The sequence below is a fragment of the Delphinus delphis genome, chromosome 5 (genome assembly GCF_949987515.2).
Source record: "Delphinus delphis chromosome 5, mDelDel1.2, whole genome shotgun sequence".
Lineage (NCBI taxonomy): Eukaryota > Metazoa > Chordata > Mammalia > Artiodactyla > Delphinidae > Delphinus > Delphinus delphis.
Genome location: NC_082687.1, coordinates 64,836,419 through 64,855,761, shown reverse-complemented (window position 1 = coordinate 64,855,761; position 19,343 = coordinate 64,836,419). Strand labels below are relative to the sequence as shown.

At 37.2% G+C, this 19,343-nt stretch overlaps 1 protein-coding gene across 14 annotated transcripts in view; it reads right to left on the bottom strand.

Annotated features, from left to right (window-relative positions):
* The window catches only part of CLOCK (clock circadian regulator), a 136,353-nt gene that overhangs the window by 13,212 nt on the left and 103,798 nt on the right, over positions 1-19,343 (bottom strand). For 12 of the 14 annotated variants that reach the window (XR_009519559.1, XM_060012493.1, XM_060012497.1 and 9 more), the window contains 7 exons: positions 19,142-19,217; positions 9,928-10,069; positions 8,059-8,159; positions 7,434-7,523; positions 4,326-4,478; positions 3,288-3,497; positions 2,355-2,560 (listed from right to left, as the gene is read on the bottom strand). Coding sequence is in view for 13 of the 14 variants with exons in the window: in XM_060012493.1 (XP_059868476.1) it covers positions 2,355-2,560; positions 3,288-3,497; positions 4,326-4,478; positions 7,434-7,523; positions 8,059-8,159; positions 9,928-10,069; positions 19,142-19,217 (978 nt within the window). In the remaining variant the exon portion in view is untranslated. The remainder of the gene's footprint in view (positions 1-2,354; positions 2,561-3,287; positions 3,498-4,325; positions 4,479-7,433; positions 7,524-8,058; positions 8,160-9,927; positions 10,070-19,141; positions 19,218-19,343) is intronic. The other 2 variants (XM_060012503.1, XM_060012504.1) reach the window with 2 other exon arrangements.

Here is a 19,343-nt window from a genome sequence, read left to right as displayed (position 1 = left end):
CTGTATCTTATAAACATAATTCAAAACTAAACGACATCCTAACAGTACATAAAAATACACTCAATTTATAAATTTATCAAGGAGCAGAGTACCCACCGTGTTACAATTCACTAATATTCCCTCCCACCCACCTTCCTTCTTCCACAGTCTTTAATAAAAGGACAACAACAAAAAACGATGCCTCTTCAGGGAACAATATTATTTCTATCTGCCTTTTCTGTGAGATGAAGTTAGTTTCCAACACTGGTCATCACGGTGAGGAAATTGAGACATGACTCTACCGTCGATTTAGCATGACACAGCTGCAATTACAAACTGTTCAAAGCACATAACTACGATTAAACTTAGCACATATACATACTTTATATGCTCCATAAGACAAAATAAATCTATTCTGAATCCATTCCAAATCTTAAAAGTAAAATACTGTATATTATATACTTCAGGACCAAACGCATTATTTAATGCAAAAACATATATAGTAAAAAATTTACCTATAAAGCAAGCACAAAGAAACAAATAACATTACAAAGTGGCTTAATCATAGAAATGCTAAGCACTAATTTCTCTGTAATCTAAAAAGTAATTCGTATCTGAATTGTCCAACTGCCCACTGGTAAACTATGAGACTACCTCATCCCTCTCTGGCACTAAAAGAGTCTGCAATCTACTTTGGCTTAACTTCTGTGGCTTTGTATACACTCCTACCTTTGCCTAGAACACCCTCCTGGACTCCCTGCCACATGCTTATCCAAAGCCAAGCTCTTTAAGACTCAGGTCAAGTATCTCCTCCCTGAAGCTTTCCCTGACCACACTCCTCTCTTCATCTGCTTGCCTCAACCCATAACACTGCTCACTTCCTCCTTTCTAAAGACCTAGTAAGGATTTATCACATCAAACAATACTGATTATTTACCTTTCTATGGCTTTGACTAGTCTGATCTTTGTCCTGGGATAAAGAATGCGCCATACTCATCTAAGTAGGCACTCAAATGTCTGCTGAAGTATGTTTTTCCCCCTTCAAAAAACAGTTGTCTACAAACAGTTGCTAAATTGTGTCCTCCCAAATGCATGTCAACATTCTACGTTAATGGATTTTCCCTCGGGCTTTAAATCTAGTCCTCTGTATTTCTGTGGAGCATATTCATAATACTTCCTTTCAGAAGTCAAAGCTGAAAGCTGGACTTTTTAACTTGAAGGAACTGAATTCCAAAGAGAAGAAATGAGTTTCTCTCTGCTCTTACTGCTTCTGCAATCCTGAAGCTTCTTTACTCTCTGGAAATTATTAATAGGACTTTAATAAAATCTATTACACAGTCTAATACAACAGCAAGGTTTTATTATAAAAGCAGCAGCCTACTTATATTGTACTAAAATTAGTAAAAAATAAAATGTATTTAAAATATCATTAAGACTAGAAATCCTATAGTTGTTGAAAGACTCCTTCCTAATATTCGAAAAGGGTATTTCTTCATAATATTTGTTTCTAAGTCAGCTATCTGGATGACTAAAATAAGTCACAGATGGCGGTTTTTCTAGAAGCGCCCACAGAACTTTAGCATAGTATATGTTAAAGCACATGAGCTTTGAAATCAGACACCCAGGCTTGAATTCAGATACCCTTCTTCACTCCCTAACAGCTATAGACCCTTGACCAAATTATTAAAAACTCACTTTATTCTTACCTGGGAAATAAAAGACCCTTTTTAAAAAATAAAAATTAAATGAGATAATATATTTTGAGCATGTAGTACAGTACTTAACACAAATCAAGAAAGGTGAGCTACTCTTACTCCATAACACATATAAACTATGGTAGCAAACACCCTAACCACTGTTACTACACTGACAACACACCAGCATCTGTACTGAAATGATAAAAGTTTTATAGTGATATAGACAAACCCTATTATAAAACTTGTGTAACAGTGTGCTGTAGAATTTGGATTCTACAATATTTATTAGCACATTTCTGAACAAAACTTGTTGTTACTCTTTTATTATAAAGTCCGTAAACAATGGATACATTCTGTGTTTTTATTTCAAATTCAAGAGTTAGCAACAAATTAAAATCACGTTTTTAAAGATCAAAGTGTTGTTGTTGTTGTTTTTTGTGGTACGCAGGCCTCTCCCATTGTGGAGCACAGGCTCCGGACGCACAGGCTCAGCGGCCATGGCTCACGGGCCCAGCCGCTTCGCAGCATGTGGGATCTTCCCGGACCGGGGCACGAACCCGTGTCCCCTGCATTGGCAGGCGGACTCTCAACCACTGCGCCACCAGGGAAGCCGCAAAGTATTGCTTTTTAATCAAACAATTTACATCTTTGAAATGACTAACGAAATATGACCACTACCTTATCTGTCTGTCCTGAGTGAATGTAGTTACTGCAGCACTCTGGGAACTGTTCTGTGGCATACTAGATGGAATCTGGACCATGCTTCCGGCCGTCGGCTGAGAAATCACCATAGTGTTGTACAGTGGGGCTGTAAGAGTGCTCTGTGTCTGACTGGGAGGAGATGTTTGCTGACTGTGCCCGCTCAGTACATTCTGTTGATTCTGCTAGGAAAGAGAAGATTTTACAGATAGATTATCTGAAAAAAATTTATTCAGGAAGTATGATTCTATTACTCATCATTCTAACAATAGCTGACATGACAGAAAAAGAAGTGGCAGAACATATTACTCTGGGAGAAATCAAGGAATAACTTGTAGTCATTGAGAATGAATTAGCCTTCAGTATCTTGCTGGAAGGTAAGCTATGACTTTTGAAAAGGAGCATGATCTTAACAGGGATGATATGAAATATACATGAAGAATTTCTTCAAACACCCAAAGTGGGTGACTGACATTACACATTTTTATATATTTCATTTGAAGTCTTGAGATTTATAATCACAGATGCACACCAATTACCAAAATTTCCTAGAATGTTGATTAAGCCATCACTGCCCTAACAATACAGTCTTCACCTATAGTAACATATGTCCTAGTCAGACACTTGCAAGTCAAAGTCTTTTTTTTGTTAACACACAGAACTAGTCCGTATGTTCATTTTAAGCAAACTGCAAAATTTTTAAATGTGAAAATACTGAAAGCATTCAATGTTCAACAATTAAGAACAATTTTGCTCAAAATATTTTAATTATCACTCTCAATACTATAGTTTCTATTACTAGTAAAGTTTTAAATATGGTAATGTTCAAGATGAAGCTTTATTCTTGTTTTAGCAACACCATACATTTCAATCACTGAACACTCCACAGCCCACTGTACTCGATAACGTTACCTGACTTGATGTACTTTGTAAAGTCTGCTGTTGTATCATGTGCTGAGTTGTGCCAATGTGTCCAGTATTCATTCCACTTTGAATTTGGTTAGTCTGAACAACCTGGCTTTGCATATTTATAGGTGCAAGCTGCTGGATATTAGATGAATTTCCAGAAGAAAGTTGAACAGAACCAAAATTCAATCCAGGGGTTGACTGTTGTAAAAACATCTTTAAAAATAAAGATTACATTGAAATGATCTTTCTAAGTTAAAAAGAATGAGAGCATTAAAAAAAAAACAGCTAAAAATTAAGTTTAAAACGCAAGTAACAAGAAGACTAAGTCATTCTGAATGAACACTGAGCAAAAAATAATTGCTGAATAAAACATGATACTCATTTTCATTCTTCCAGTCACCCTAACCCTATCATGTTTCTAATTGTCAGAAAAAGCGTTATAAATTTCAAAACCTCCACTTGTTTGACATTTTTACATGTTGGGGATTATTACATCAGCTAGCGTTACCCTAACTCAGAGCTACTCAAAGGTCTGTGGACTGGCAGCTCTGCATCACTTACCATTTATAATTCACGGCATTAGACAGAAGTAGCCTTCACTTAAAGTTTCCTTTGACCAAAGTCCTAGTCTCCTTGGATAGACATAACTTTAGAGTGGCCTTGTTGGTTGACCAAATGAGACTAATTTGAATCCCACCTACTAGTATGTTTTTTAAAAAATGACTGATGATTGAGTCATAAACTCTGTACCTACATGTAAAGTATTTTGATGTTATGGGTTTAAAGCTTACTAAACATTAGCCTGCTAAAAGATGACTCTAATCTGGAGAAACAAAGACGCTGATGGAAACACTCTTAGGAATGAATCATCTTTAGAGACTGTTAATACAATCCTATTGAGTAAATAACCAATGAGTATTTATTGAACTAAACTGAGGAAATGTATCTTTTGCATCTCACTTTTAATTAAGAAAAGTCAATTTCCTAAGAAGCCAAAATGCAAATAGCATGCTTTGCTTGAATTCAAATGTAATAACTTACCTGAAGCCCTTGACCATGGACCATTTGAAGCTGCTCTTGAATTTTTCTTAGTTCTTCTTGTTGCCGATGAATGTTTGCCTCTATCATCCGAGTCCGTTGCTCCAACTGGTCTTTCAGATGCTGCATGGCTCCTAACTGAGCTGAGAACTGAAACTTAAGTATTGTGGACAGAAAAAGTGTAACATAGTTTACAATCACTTCTCATAACTGTAAAATGTGAAACACAAGCAGTACATCATGAGCTAAGAATGTTACACCAGTTATGAATGTATCGCCTCTCAACTCCTAATTCACCTGTCTTTGCTCGGCTTTGTGATACTGGAGCTGGACCCTACAAATGTATCTCCGTAGTCAGCAGGCACAAGCAGTCCTGTCAGTGACGATGCTGGAGGGATACTGCAAAGTGAGGTGCCTATCTTTCTGGTTCTGGTGCTTTTCCTTCTTGTTTTTATGCCAATGGGTAGCATCCTAGTGAGTGTCATCAGCGCTCCAGCAGGTGGCTTTCCTGCAAGTCTCCCTGGCATCCTAGTGGGCAGCTCCCCAGCAAATGTTACTGGTACCCCAGCAAGTGGCTTCTTGCTCTCCAGCCCTAGTCTGTGGCACCTCCGTGAATGTGTGGACCATCCAGTGGCTACAACCACACCTGCCTAATGGGATCTGAGTCCCAGCCTGGCCTGGAAGAGCAGGAGCTCAGGAGGGTCGAGGGGGTCTTCCAAGTTGCTCCCCCTTGGCTACTCTCCCTTTCACTTACATTTAGTGGCTGCTCTCTACACCTGTTTTCCCTGTATTCTTTTGAATTCTCTTAACTGCTTTCAGTGGTTAATCCCTGTTACCAGTAATTTGTTATACTACCCCTGTTCAAATTTCTGGTCTAGCTTCTGACTAGATCTTGACTGATTACAAGATGAATTAATAACACTGGCTTTAGAAGACCTAGGTTCCTATTGCGGCACTACCACTGAACTTCATTTCTACTCTTTAACAACTGAAAAAGTAGCCTGCACCTAGAGTTGTTCACATCAAACTGTCATCCCTAGACTGTCCTCTTTGTGCATTAGAAAGTTATAAAAATCTGACATTAGAAAGTTGTAAAAGTCTGACAGATAACCAACCATGAAATTGTTCTCAGACAAGTACAAAACCTAGGCTTTTAAAGACTAAGCGATTATAAATGAATGCATGCATACATGAATGGAAGCATAGATATTCTACCTACAGAGTAAATAAGGTTTTCAATCTTACTTATTTCTCTGTTTCACCTGAGTTACAGGCAGCTTCTATTTACTACTGCTTGAAACTTAGTCACATTTGTTGATTCACCACTTAAGCTCGTTTACTTAATTCCAGGAATATTCTGCACAGGATACGGTGTAAGAGCAGAAAGAATTTCACTGTACTGGAAATCTGTCTTAATCTTAAAATAGTCTCCTACAATTCATGTAAAAGTGAGAAATGCCCCCCAAAAGCTTTTTTACTCTATCTTCAGAAGTTTGTATTGAGAACACTGAATATTACTTTTCAAAGTATACAACTCTGACTTCTGAAGTTGACAATACCAGATCAAATCATACATTAGATTACACTAGGTGTGAGAAAACATTACAAGTTTAATACCCTCATGCCTTAATTTTTCATTATTTGAAATTTTATATTTATGTCATACAAATATATTTTATCCTAACTAAAGTTATTTATACCTTTAGGTAAACATTACATTGTCACCACTTAAAGGATTTCTATTAAATACAAATACGAAAATAAAAATAAACACAGAAAGCAGAATAATGGGAAATAAAATCACAGAACTAAGAGGCAGAGTGCTTGGCTTTATCACTGAATGAAATACGAGATTCGAATACTTATTAACATTTTTGACATAGTCGATACTATTTATTTCATGAAAATATTCCTTTACAATGTTAAGAAATGCTTATTCAGTATCTTGAGATTAATGAACTAATAATATTGAAAATATGTCAAATATTTACATAAAAATTCTGTTACCCTTCAGAATAAAAAGCTTTTGAGGACTCAGTGCTGATAAAAACTACTGCAACTCCAGATACTATTTAATAATACAGTGCTGTTATAAATACCTTACACAATTATATGTTGCTAAAAGTCAAGATTATGACATTTAGGTAATTTATAGCACTGCCAATATATTTGTACAAGTGTCATAATATATAATAGCTATAGTTATATATATATATATAATTTAAATAACCGCATATGATAAGGGTATTTTTAGAAAAACATTGTTTTTACCTATTGCTAACGATCATTATTTGAAATTAAGATACTGTTAAGATATCTTTAACACCAAACAGAACAGAAACTTTTGGATTATTTTTAGCACAACTCAGTAGTATTTTTAACGTGTCTGAGGCACTGAATGAGTGCAGTCATAAATTACAAGTTGCGAAGTTATAATCAAAAGTGTCACTTTTGCAATACCTCTCCTTTGTCTTGCTAGTTTTTGTATTTAAGCCTCCTCTGGGACTCAGTCCAAGTAACAATTCTTCCAGGAAGTTCTGTTTCACTTCCTCAGGCTGCATTAAGGGTCCATCTAATGTGCTCACATATCAAGACTTCAGACCCTGAGCATAGACTATAGTACATTGTATTGTAGTTAACTGTCCTTCCCTCTAGATGTAATAAAGTCTCTTAGTACAGATATATTTACTGCCAGCACCTGCAATATCTGATAATACAAGGAACTCAATAAATGTCCTGTATATAAACAAATGGATGAATATATGAATAAAATTACTCAATTCTTCCACTATCCATAAGAAGAACAAAATGAACAGCTACATTTCATCTTTAATATCTTTCTGCCTATACTGTTTCTCAATAGGGGTTAAACAGGATAGTTTTTTGTTGTGCAAAACTGTCACACACCCTAAAAGACAATTAGCACCCCTGGTCCTTGCTGACTAAAGGGCCAGTGGTACCCCAATATCATTGACAATCAAAAAATCCCCAGATATTCTAAATGCCCACAGCTGAGATTTACTGCCCTGTAAGTATGTACTTTTAAAAATCTCTAGTAGCTTAGAAACAATTTATAATTTTAAAATACTTAACTGAAACAAACAGAAATACCTGGGACATGCCTTGTGGAACTGGTAAATTTGCAGCTTGAGACATCACTGGCTGTGTTAATGACTGACCAACAGACTGGGAATTTATGGACTAGAAGCAAAATAGACAATAACACTGGAGTGACAATCATTCCCATAAATGAGCACTTCCACCAGAAATATCACCATGGCATCTTTATAACTGAATTACAATTAGCCTCATACTTTTTTAGCTGAGTATAGGCATGTCTTCCCCCTCTAAACTGGAAATGCCTATTCCCTATTTATCTTTTTGTCTTTCAAGGCACCTGCCACATTACCTTGCATGGGCTCCCAATAAAAGCTGGCTGGACTTTACTGAAAGTGATTGGTATTTGAAATTAGATACAAAACGGCTCTAAATTATCAGTCTTCCATAATTGAAAAAAAAAAATCTAACAGTTTACCTGAAAAATAATCAAAAGGACTGGTATGTTTGACAACTACTCCACAGAAAAATAACGATCTTGAGTAAGTGTTATGTATAAACAACTATTTTGAATTTCATAGAAAGGGATAATAAATAAATGAATTTCTGAAGATTTAGATGATGTTTTTTTCCCCTTTAATAAATCTTTATTCAGAAGAATACTACCTGTAGAGTTTACCTGACTACTAAATGATGACCTCCTTTGTGCCATCTTTTCATGAGCTGGTAAATGCTGTCTGGGAGGAGTGCTAGTATCCGTTGGGATCTTTGTAGGTGTAGCTAAGGTTGGTCAACAAAAACAGAATAGCATTAGTACTTTATAAAATATAATTTTCAAAGATCAATCTCAAAACGCATTTCAGTGAATAAAAGTGGTTTTTGAGTTATTTTTCTAAATTATTCAATAAAAGTGAAGTCTATGACAACAAGATGATTCCTTTTAATCACTTCTTTTTTAAGGACAAAGAAAATATCTGAAATAGGAAAACTTCAAATATAAAAATGGTTACTACTCCTATAACTCAATAGTAAAAAAAACCAATAACTCAATTAAAAAATGGCCTAAGGACTTGCACAGATATTAATCCAAAAAAGACATAGAGATGGCCAGCCGATATATGAAATAATATTCAACGTCACTAATCAGGGAAATGCAAATCAAAACCGCAATGAGATATCACCTCTACCTGTCAGGATGGCTATTATCAAAAATATCACACTGTAAATCAACTATCCTTCAATTAAAAAAAAAACAGCTTATAAACTGTTCAAAAAACAAAATCTGAAGACAAGTGTTGGTAAGAACGTGGAGAAACTGGAACCCTTGCACACCGTTGGTGGGGATGGGAAATGTTGCAGACACCGTAGAAACAGTATGGATGCTTCTCAAAAAAATTAAAATTAGAACTACCATATATGATCTAAAAATCCCACTTCTGGGTATTTATGCAAAAGAATTGAGATCAGCATCTCAAAGAGATACTAGCATTCCAACGTTCACTGCAGCACTATTCATAATAGCCAAGGTATGGAAACAATCTAAATGTCTATTGACAGATGAATGGATTAACAAAATGTGGTGTATACATACAGTGAAATACTACTATTCAACCTGGAAAAGGAAAGACATTCTGCAACTTGTGACTTGGATGAAGCTTGAGGCCATTATGCTAAGTGAAATAAGCCAGTGACAGAAAAAGACAAGTACTGCATGACTCCATTATATGAGGTATCTGAAATAGGCAAATTCATTGAATCAAAGAGCACAATGGTGACTGCCAATGGCCAGGAGGCAGGGAATGGGGAATTATTAATTAATGGGCATAAAGTTTCAGATAAGCACAATGAATAAGCTCTAGATCTGCAGTACAACGTCATACCTACAGTCAACAATAATGTACTGTACACTTAAAAATTTAAGAGGGTAGATCTCATTTTAGGTGTTCTTACCACAGTAAAATAATTTGTTTTTTAAAAGGAAGAAATAGCTATAATAGGGAAAAATTTTTTCTCTATGATCTCAGAAATTTCTATATTTAACCTCTTTTGATGTTCTACCCACCATGTTGAGTAGTTCAGACAACCCCCTTTTTCATTATATATAGTTTTAACACTCTGAGAAACAAAGGTGCTAGACTCTTTTTAAAAAATTAAGAAGGACATTAATTTAATGACAATTATGTAAGTCTTCATAAAGACAAGATACACACAAAGCACTTTCAAAAAGCAAACTCAAAGAACACTACTTACTGGCTCTACCAATAAAAAAGGAATTACTGTAATAGTTTTGCTTTCTTTTTGAGGGATGATTAAAAAATAACAAGACCAATATTACTACCTACATATTTTATAGGCTACTTTATACACTTAACTCTTTGCTAGATGTGAGCAATGTGCCTCTTGCTCACTGAAAAGGCTAGTGTATTTCAGAAATGTAAACACTTATCATTTGAAAGTGGCAGTCGATGAAAAATGCTGATACCGGCAACATAAACAATTTAGAAGGACTCTCTTTAAAGGAAGTCTGCTTTCAAGCTAGGGTACTCACAGGAAGGGTCTGAGACTGCAGTATGAGATGATTTTCTTGAACTCCGGGAGGAAGCAGAAGGAGTTGGGCTGTGATCAAACCTTTCCAATGCTTCCTTGAGACTGACTGTATTTATACGATTATCAGACCCAGAATCTTGGCTCTAAGGAGACAAGAGTAAAATAAATGTTTTCTTGTGGTTCAGTTCAGAGTTCCCAAATTAGCAATACTTCTTGCTAATTCCTCCTCCCCAAAATCAGTTTTTACCCCATAACAAGGGAAGTGTACCTGTGTAATATTAGGTCAAGAAATGAAAAAAAAAATTTTAATAGCCAGAAAGTTTTGGTTTCATTCTCTATTTAAAGAAACAACAGATGCAAAGGAATGAAGCTGGACTCTTACCTTATACCATATATAAAAGTTAACTCAAAGCGGATCAAAGATCTAAACGTTGAGAACTAAAACTATAAAACTTTTAGGAAAAAAAAAGGGAAAAGCTTCATAACATTTGATTGGGCAATGATTTCTTGGATATGACACTAAAAGCACAGGCAACAGAAGTGTATCAAAGGACACTATAAACAAAGTGGAAAAGCACCATGGAATGGGAGAAAACATTTGTAAGTCATTTATTTGATAAGGAATTAATACCCAGAATATATAAAGAGCTCCTACCACTCAACAGCAAAAAAAAAAAACCAAAAACAAACAAACAAAAAAACCAAAAAACAAAACCCAAAAATACCTGCCACAAAAAATCCAGTTAAAAAATGGGCAACTCTTGCAGAGACATTTCTCCAAAGAAGATATATAAGCAGCAAACACATGAAAAGATGCTTAATATCACTAATCATTAGGGAAATGCAAATCAAAACCAAGAAATACCACTTCAATCAAGATGGCTATTATTAAAAAAAACAGAAAATAACCAGTGTTGGTGAGGATATGAAGAAACTGGAACCCTTGTGCAGTGCTGACAAGAATGTATAAAATAAAACAGTGCAGCTACTATGGAAAACCGTAATAACAGCTCCTGAAAAAATTAAATATAGAATTACCATATGATCCAGAAACTTCATTTCTGGGTATATCCTCAAAAGAATTGAAAGCAGGTACTCAAACACATATTTGTACAGCCATGTTCAAGCAGCATTAGGCACAATAGCCAAAAGATGGATGCAACTCAAGTGTCCACTGATGGATGAATGAATAAACATAATGTGGTATACACATACAGTGGAATATTACTCAGCCTTTAAAAGGAAACGCTGACACATGCTACAATATGGATGAACCTTGAGGACATTATGCCAAGTGAAATAAGCCAGTCACATATAGACAGATACTGTATGATTCCACTTACATGAGGTACCTATAGGAATCAAATTCACAGAGTCAGAAGTAGATTGGTGGCTGCCAGGGGCTGGAGGGAGGAGGGAATGGGGAGTTACTGTTTAATGGGTGTGGAGTTTCAGTTTGGAAAGATGAAAAAGTTTTGGTGATGGATGGTGGCGATGCTTGCACAACAGTGTGAATGTACTTAATGCCACTCGACTATATACTTAAAATAGGTTAAGATGGTAAATTTTGTTACATATATTTCACATCAGAAAAAAGAAAAAGTGAAAAAAAAAAACCCAACAGAATTAAGATGACACTTAAGTTTACAGACAAGGCACTAAAAGCATCTTTGGAACTCCGCATTTGACTGCTCAAAATCTTCTTCACACCAACTCTGACCTTTCTCCAGAATTCAATATCCATATTGGTGATTCATCTAATATCCTGTCCTGGCCTCTCAGCTTTCTAGGAACTCCTCGTCTCCAAGAAACGTTTTCCTCTACTCTACCGCGTTCAATCTCTACTCCTTGTCATTACCAGATACTCTAGCACCTCTAAGAGCACAAATTAAAATCTAACTTTAAACCATCCCTGTCCTACCTAGCCTTCCAGCTCACTTGTTCCTTTGGAGACAATTATAGTCAACCTAAAATGACCGCCAACCTAAAAAAGATACTCAACACTAAGCAGAAACATTGTTTTCTAGTGGGCTCATCTTCCTACTCTTCACAATTACTACATATCTTTCCCATTGTTCCTAAGCTTCTTTCTCCCCCTCTCAACTGATAGCTTTGTCTTATATCGATGAGAATACTTGCCACCACCAAATATGTAACTCTACCTATTAACATACCAGGTATATGAACATAACCATCTTCTCTTTCCTCCTCATTATAATGGAGGGAAGTAGGTCCTTGTTGAATATCTGTTTTATACATACTAGTCTGCATATGTTAACCTCAGCATCCTAATTTACCCCTCCCATCCACCTTTCCCCTTTGGTAACCACAAGTCCGTTCTCTGAGAGTCTGCTTCTGTTTTGTAAATAAGTTCATTTGTATCATTTTTTAGATTCCACATATGAGAGATATCATATTTGTCTTTCTCTGTCTGACTTACTTCATTCAGTATGATAATCTCTAGGTCCATCCATGTTGCTGTAAATGGCATTATTTAGTTATTTTTTATGGCTAATATTCCATTATGTATACATACCACATCTTCTTTATCCATTCTTCTGTTGATGGACATTTAGGTTGGTTACATGTCCTGGCTATTGTAAATAGCACTGCAATGAACATTGTGGTGCACGTATCTTTTCGAATTATGGTTTTCTCCATATATATGCCCAGGAGTGGGATTGGTGGATTATATGGTAATTCTATTTTTAGTTTTTTAAGGAACCTCCATACCGTTCTCCATAGTGGCTGTACCAGCTTACATTCCCACCAAAAGTGTAGGAGGGTTCCCTTTTCTCCATACTCACTCCAGCATTTATCGTTTGTAGACTTTTTGATGATGGCCATTCTGACCCATGTGAGGTGATACCTCACTGTAGTTTTGATTTGCATTTCTCTAATAAGTAGCGATGTTGAGCATCTTTTCATGTGCCTATTGGCCATCCACATGTCTTCTTTGGAGAAATGTCTATTTAGATCTTCTGCCCATTTTTTTGGTTGAGCTGTTTGTTTGTTTTTTGGTATTGAGCTGCATGAGCTATTTGTATATTTTGGAGATTAATCCCTTGTTGGTTGCATCATTTGCAAATATTTTCTCTCATTCTGTGGGTTGCCTTTTCCTTTTGTTTATGGTTTTGTTTGCTGTGCAAAACTTTTTATGTTTAATTAGGTCCCATTTGTTTATTTTTATTTTCATTACTCTAGAAGGTGGATCCAAAGATATTGCTGTGATTGATGTCAAAGAGTGTTCTGCCTATGTTTTCCTCTAAGAGTCTTACGGTATCCAGTCTTACATTTAGGTTTTTAATCCATTTTGAGTTTATTTTTGTGTATGTTGTTAGAGAATGTTCTAATTTCATTCTTTTACATGTGGCTGTCCAGTTTTCCCAGCACCACTTATTAAAGAAACTGTCTTTTCTCCATTGTATATTCTTGCCTTCTTTATCATAGATTAATTGACCATAGGTGTGTGGGTTTATTTCTGGGCTTTCTATCCTGTTCCACTGATCTGTAAGTCTGTTTTTGTGCCAGTACCTTACTGTTTTGATGACTGTAGCTTTATAGTATAGTCTGAAGCCAGGGAGACTGATTCTTCCAGCTCCATTTTTCATCTCAAGATTGCTTTGGGGGCTTCTCTGGTGGCTCAGTGGTTAAGAATCTGCCTGCCAATGCAGGACACATGGGTTCGAGCCCTGGTCCGGGAAGAGCCCACATGCCATGGAGCTACTAAGCCCGTGTGCCACAACTACTGAGCCTGTGCTCTAGAGCCTCCGAGCCGCAACTACTGAGCCCGCACGCCACAACTACTGAAGCCTGAGCACCTAGAGACTGTGCTCCACAACAAAAGAAGCCACCACAATGAGAAGCCTGCACACAGCAACGAAGAGTAGCCCCGGCTCACCGCAACTAGAGAAAGCCCACGCACAGCAACGAAGACCTGACGCAGCCATAAATAAATAAATTAATAAATAAATAAATTAATTAATTAAAAAAAAAGATTGCTTTGGCTATTTGGGGTTTTTTGTGTTTCCATACAAATTTTAAGATATTTTGTTCTAGATCTGCAAAAAATGCCATTGGTAATTTGATAGGGATTGCATTGCAATCTGTAGATTGCCTTGGGTAGTACAGTCATTTTGACAATATCAATTCTTCCAATCCAAGAACATGGTATATCTTCCCATCCATTGGTGTCATCTTCAATTTCTTTCTTCAGCATCTTATAGTTTTCAGAGCACAGGTCTTTTGCCTCCTTAGGTAGGTCTATTTCTAGGTATTTTATTCTTTTTGATGCGATGGTAAATGGAATTGTTTCCTTAATTTATCTTTCTGGTTTTTCGTTGTTAGTGTATGGAAATGCAACAGATTTCCGTGTATTAATTTTGTATCCTGCAACTTTACCGAATTCACTGATGAGCTCTAGTAGTTTTCTGGGAGCATCTTTAGGATTTGCTATGTATAGAATCATGTCATTTGCAAACAGTGACAGTTTTACTTCTTCTTTTACAATTTGGATTCCTTTTATTTCTTTTTCTTCTCTGACTGCCGTGGCTAGGACTTCCAAAACTATGTTGAATAAAAGTGGTGAGAGTGGACATCCTTGTCTTGTTCCTGATCTTAGAGGAAATGCTTTCAGCTTTCCTCCTGCTGAGTATGATGTTAGATGTTGCCCTCACTGATTCTTAATTCCTAGGTTACCAACATTCACCTATTTGACACCATGACTTCTCTATTCCTTGATGAAGACCTTGACATCCACTTGTCCTCAGTCACTTATTCTTATAGTTAAACCCTAGACCTTGTCATAATCAATAAAAATAAGCATTCCATAACCTCAGTTTCAAACATCCTACTCTTTAACCACCTTTCCCCCCGTTTCTTCCTCATTCCCTTTAGTATCCCAACTCCAATAATCCTTCAGTGGAACCTAAAATACATCAATTCTACCACATTTTCATAATCACTCTTGTTTTCTCTTCCCTCTTTAACCAGCTTAAAATCATGGCTAATCATCACAAACACACCCTTGAATGTATCATCAACTCCCTTGCCCGTATCTCCCTTCACCATACTCCCTTAGGAAAATACCAGTGCTGGTGAAACCCAATTATTAACCTATTCCACATCTGTTCCTGCACAGCTGAACATCGCTGAAGAAACACACATGCTAACCGTTGTTCTCTCTTTAAATAAATGACCAAGACCCTCAATGAGCCCTTAATCCTGCCTGCCAAACAGACTAAAATTCCCTTGTCCATTCACTTTCTCACTCTCCTAGAAAACTATTCAACACTTTTCCCTCTTTTCAAACCCCAAACTCCACTTCCTATTTCCCTGTAGAGAAATGCCACAGCTCCACTACTATATCAACCTTCCTACCAGCATACATACTCACATGTTCTACCCTTCTTCATGTTACTGTAATTCAGGGATCAGCACACTTTTCTGTAAGGGTCAGAGAGTCAATATTTTAGGCTTTGTGGGCCACACAGTCTCTATCACAACAATTCAACTATTGTAGTACAAAAGCAGCCATATGCAATGTACGATTGAGTGTGGCTGTGAAATCTGATGATATAATCTTTGTGTATCACAAAACATTATTTTTTTTTCAATCACTTAAGAACATGTAAAAAACATATTTGTAGCTTGTGGGTGTTACAAACCAAGGCAGAGGGCCAGATCAAGCCGAATGGCCATAGTTTCCCAACCCCTTCTGTAGCTGAAATCATCTGCTCCTCTATCTAGCTAAGCCTAATCCATTCACTTGTCCACTAGATCCCATCTTCTTTCACCTACTCAAGAACACTGCTCTAGCATTTCTACCGCTCTCTCTCCTATCACCAATTTTTCTCTCTCCTTCAGACCATTCTTGTCCGTATACAAATATGCTATTATTTCTCCCACCTTAAAAAGCAAAAGCTTCTTCTTAGCCCAGTGCTTCCTATTATTGCCAGATCTCTCTCCTCTTTGTAGTAAAACCCTTCCCTACTTACCATCTCTAATTCCCCTTGTCTCAGAAAATTCTCTTCTAAACCCACTCTAATCAAGCTTTCCCTCATATTACTATTCCACCTGGTCTGTTCTTACTGATCAATGAATACATGTTATTGAACTGAATGCTCAATTCTCAGTACTCATCTAATTTAACTTATTTCAGCAGAACCTGACAAAGCTGACTGTTCACTCCTCACTGACACGCTCGCTTTCTTTTCTTGGCTTTTAGGACAACTTAGCTTCCTGGTATTATTCCTACTTCAGTGGATATTTCTCCTTGGTCTCCTGTGATTGGTTCTTCCTTGACCCCTTCACGTCTTAACGTTGAGTGCCGCAGTGCTTAGTGCCTGGTCATCTTCTCTCTACACTCATTCCCTTGGTGATCATGTTTAGATTCCTGACTAAAACCATCCACACATGGACATTTCTGAAAAATATATCTCAAGTGGACCTCTTCCCTAAACTCAGGAGGATCATGGTGGTAACATTAATGTGGGGAGAAAGTAGACATCGTTGGAGTATATTTTGTAAGTAGGGCTAGCTGAATTTCCTAGGATTGGACATGGGCATGAGGGGAAAAAAAGAAGTAAAGAGAACAATCTCTATATGTATTACTTTGGTTTCTATGATAGTCCTTATTTCAAGGAACTCTAGATTTAAGCACTTTCCTCAGAAAATTTCTTTCACTAAAAACATGCTGGATTTTCCTCCCCTAAGCAGACAGAGCCTCATTGGAAAAATTCTTTCATATAGGACCCATGAGAGCAGCAGCCATATTCTCAGCAGCTAGAGCGATGTCCAGTACTTCCTGGCACAGGGAAGGCGCTCTTCTTTTTGTCTGTTTGTTTTTGTTTTTGCGGTACGCGGGCCTCTCACTGTTGTGGCCTCTCCCGTTGCGGAGCACAGGCTCCGGACGCGCAGGCTCAGCTTCCATGGCTCACGGGCCCAGCCGCCCCGCGGCATGAGGGATTTTCCCGGACCGGGGCACAAACCCGTGTCCCCTGCATCGGCAGGCGGACTCTCAACCACTGCGCCACCAGGGAAGCCCGGCACTCTTCTTTTTTAACTGAAGTATGGCTGACGCACAATATTGTTAGTTTCAGGTGTACAACATAGCGATTCAACATTTAAATATGAATATCATGGTAAGTCTGGTACCCGTCTGTCCCCATACAAAGCTATTACAGTTTTATTAACCATATTCCTACGTGACTTACTTATTTTACAACTGGAAGTCTGTACCTCTTAATCCCATTCACCTATTTTGCCCCAGCCCACACACCACCCCCCCCGCCCCACTCTGGAAACCACCAGTTTGTTCTCTGTACCTATGGGTCTGTTTTGTTTGTTCATTTGTTTTGTTTTTTAAATTCTATGTATAAGTGAGATCAGCTGTCTTTCTCTGACTTATTTCACTTAGCATAATGCCCTCAAGATCCATCCATATTGCTGCAAATAGCAAGATTTCATTTTTTTACAGCTGCAAAGTATTCCACTGTATATATGTACCACATTTTTACTTAGGTTGCTTCTGTATCTTGGTTATTGTAATTAATCCTGCCATGAACATGGGTGCATAAATCTTTTCAACTGTTTTTGTTTTCTCCAGGTAAATACTCAGAAGTGAAACTGATAGGTCGTCCTATTTTTAATTTTTTGAAGAACCTCCATACTGTTTTCCACAGTGGCTACACCAACTTACAATCTCACCAACAGTGCATGAGGGCTCTCTTTTCTGCACATCCTCGCCAACACTTGTTGTTTGTTGTCTTTTTGATAACAGCCATTTTGACAGGTAGGAGGTGATACCTTATTGTGGTTTTGATTTGCATTTCCCTGATGATTAGAAAGGTGTTGAGCATCTTTTCACGTGTCTGGTGGGAAAATGTCTATTCAGGTTGTCTGCCCATTTTTTAATCGGACTTCTCTTTTGTTACTGAGTCCTATGAGTTCTCTATATATTTCGGATATTAACCCCTTATTGGATATATCATCTGCAAATAGCTTCTCCCATTTGGTAGATTTCCTTTTCATTTCGTTGATGGTTTTCTTCACTGTGCATGGAAGGTACTTAATAAAGTTTGTTGAATGACTGAATGACATCCTCCCATTCTGTCCCCTGGCATGCTGCCTATTTTAACTCATTTTTTAATATACATTCTTGACCTTTTCATTCCACTTATTTTTCTATAGGTCAAAAATACTTGTTGTAGGCAACTTCTGAGATGGCTCATAATGATTCCTACCTTCAGGTATTCATAACCTTGTATAATCCCTCCCCTTTACTGTAGGCTGGATCTAGTGGCTTACTTCTAATGAACAGAACAGACAAAAGTGATGGGATATCACTTCTGTGATTAGGTTACAAAACACTGACTTTAATCTTGCTGGATTTTTCTCTCCCTAGATCTTCTTGCATACTTGTTCTGATAGAAAGGGCCACCTGGAAAGGAGCTGAGGATTGCCTCTGGCCATCAGCCAGCAAGGCACCAAGGCCCTCAGTCTAACTGCCCATTAGGAACCCAATCCTTCCAACAACCACTAAGTGAGCTTGGAAACAGATTCTGCCAGGGTTGAACCTTGAGATGACTGTGGCCCCCAGTGACGCCTTGATTACAGACTTGTGAGAGACCCTGGTCTGAAACGTTGTGCCTCATGACCAATTCTGAAGCAGAGGGCCCAACTAAACTGTGTCTGGACTCCTGACTCACAGAAACTATCAGATAATATACGTGTGTTATTTTACATCATTAAGTTCTGTTACACAGCAATAGGTAGCTAATATACTACACTCCTACCTGATACAATGAAAAGAGAAACCAGAGTTCAAAATCTGACTGTAACTTGCCAGGCATGAGTCTTTAAGCTCAGTTTTAATATTTTCAAAGTGGGGATATCACCTACTCAGATAAGGATGTCTGAGAAATAAATGACTTTTTGTAATTTATATAAAAACCTAGCCAGAGCCTAGCACACTGTAACAAATGTTAGTTTAAATCTGAGATCATACATGTTTCTCACACAGTTATCACTAAATAGCAGCCCTTCAAATCTTTTTTAGAAGCACACAAGGTTGTAAGATATTAAATTTAATATAAAAATAAATAGGAAAGCATAGTTATAACCCTGTCACAAGTAAGGAAATGAAATATTTGTTGAGTCTTGTCTTTCACTGGGAAGAAATAAAAATAATTTTAAAAAACTGTAGGATAACATACTTTGTCAGCAGCTGTCTCTGGAAGAGACTCTTCAATGCCAAGTTCTCGTCGTCTTTCAGCCCTAACTTCTGCATAACTATAAATGGTAAAAAATAGAATTTCAGTGTTTGATCATTCATTTAAAATACTGCAGAGGTGCAACCATTCAGTGTTTGTTATGTGTCTTACTTGTTCATCACAAATTCCAGACTATTTTCTATGC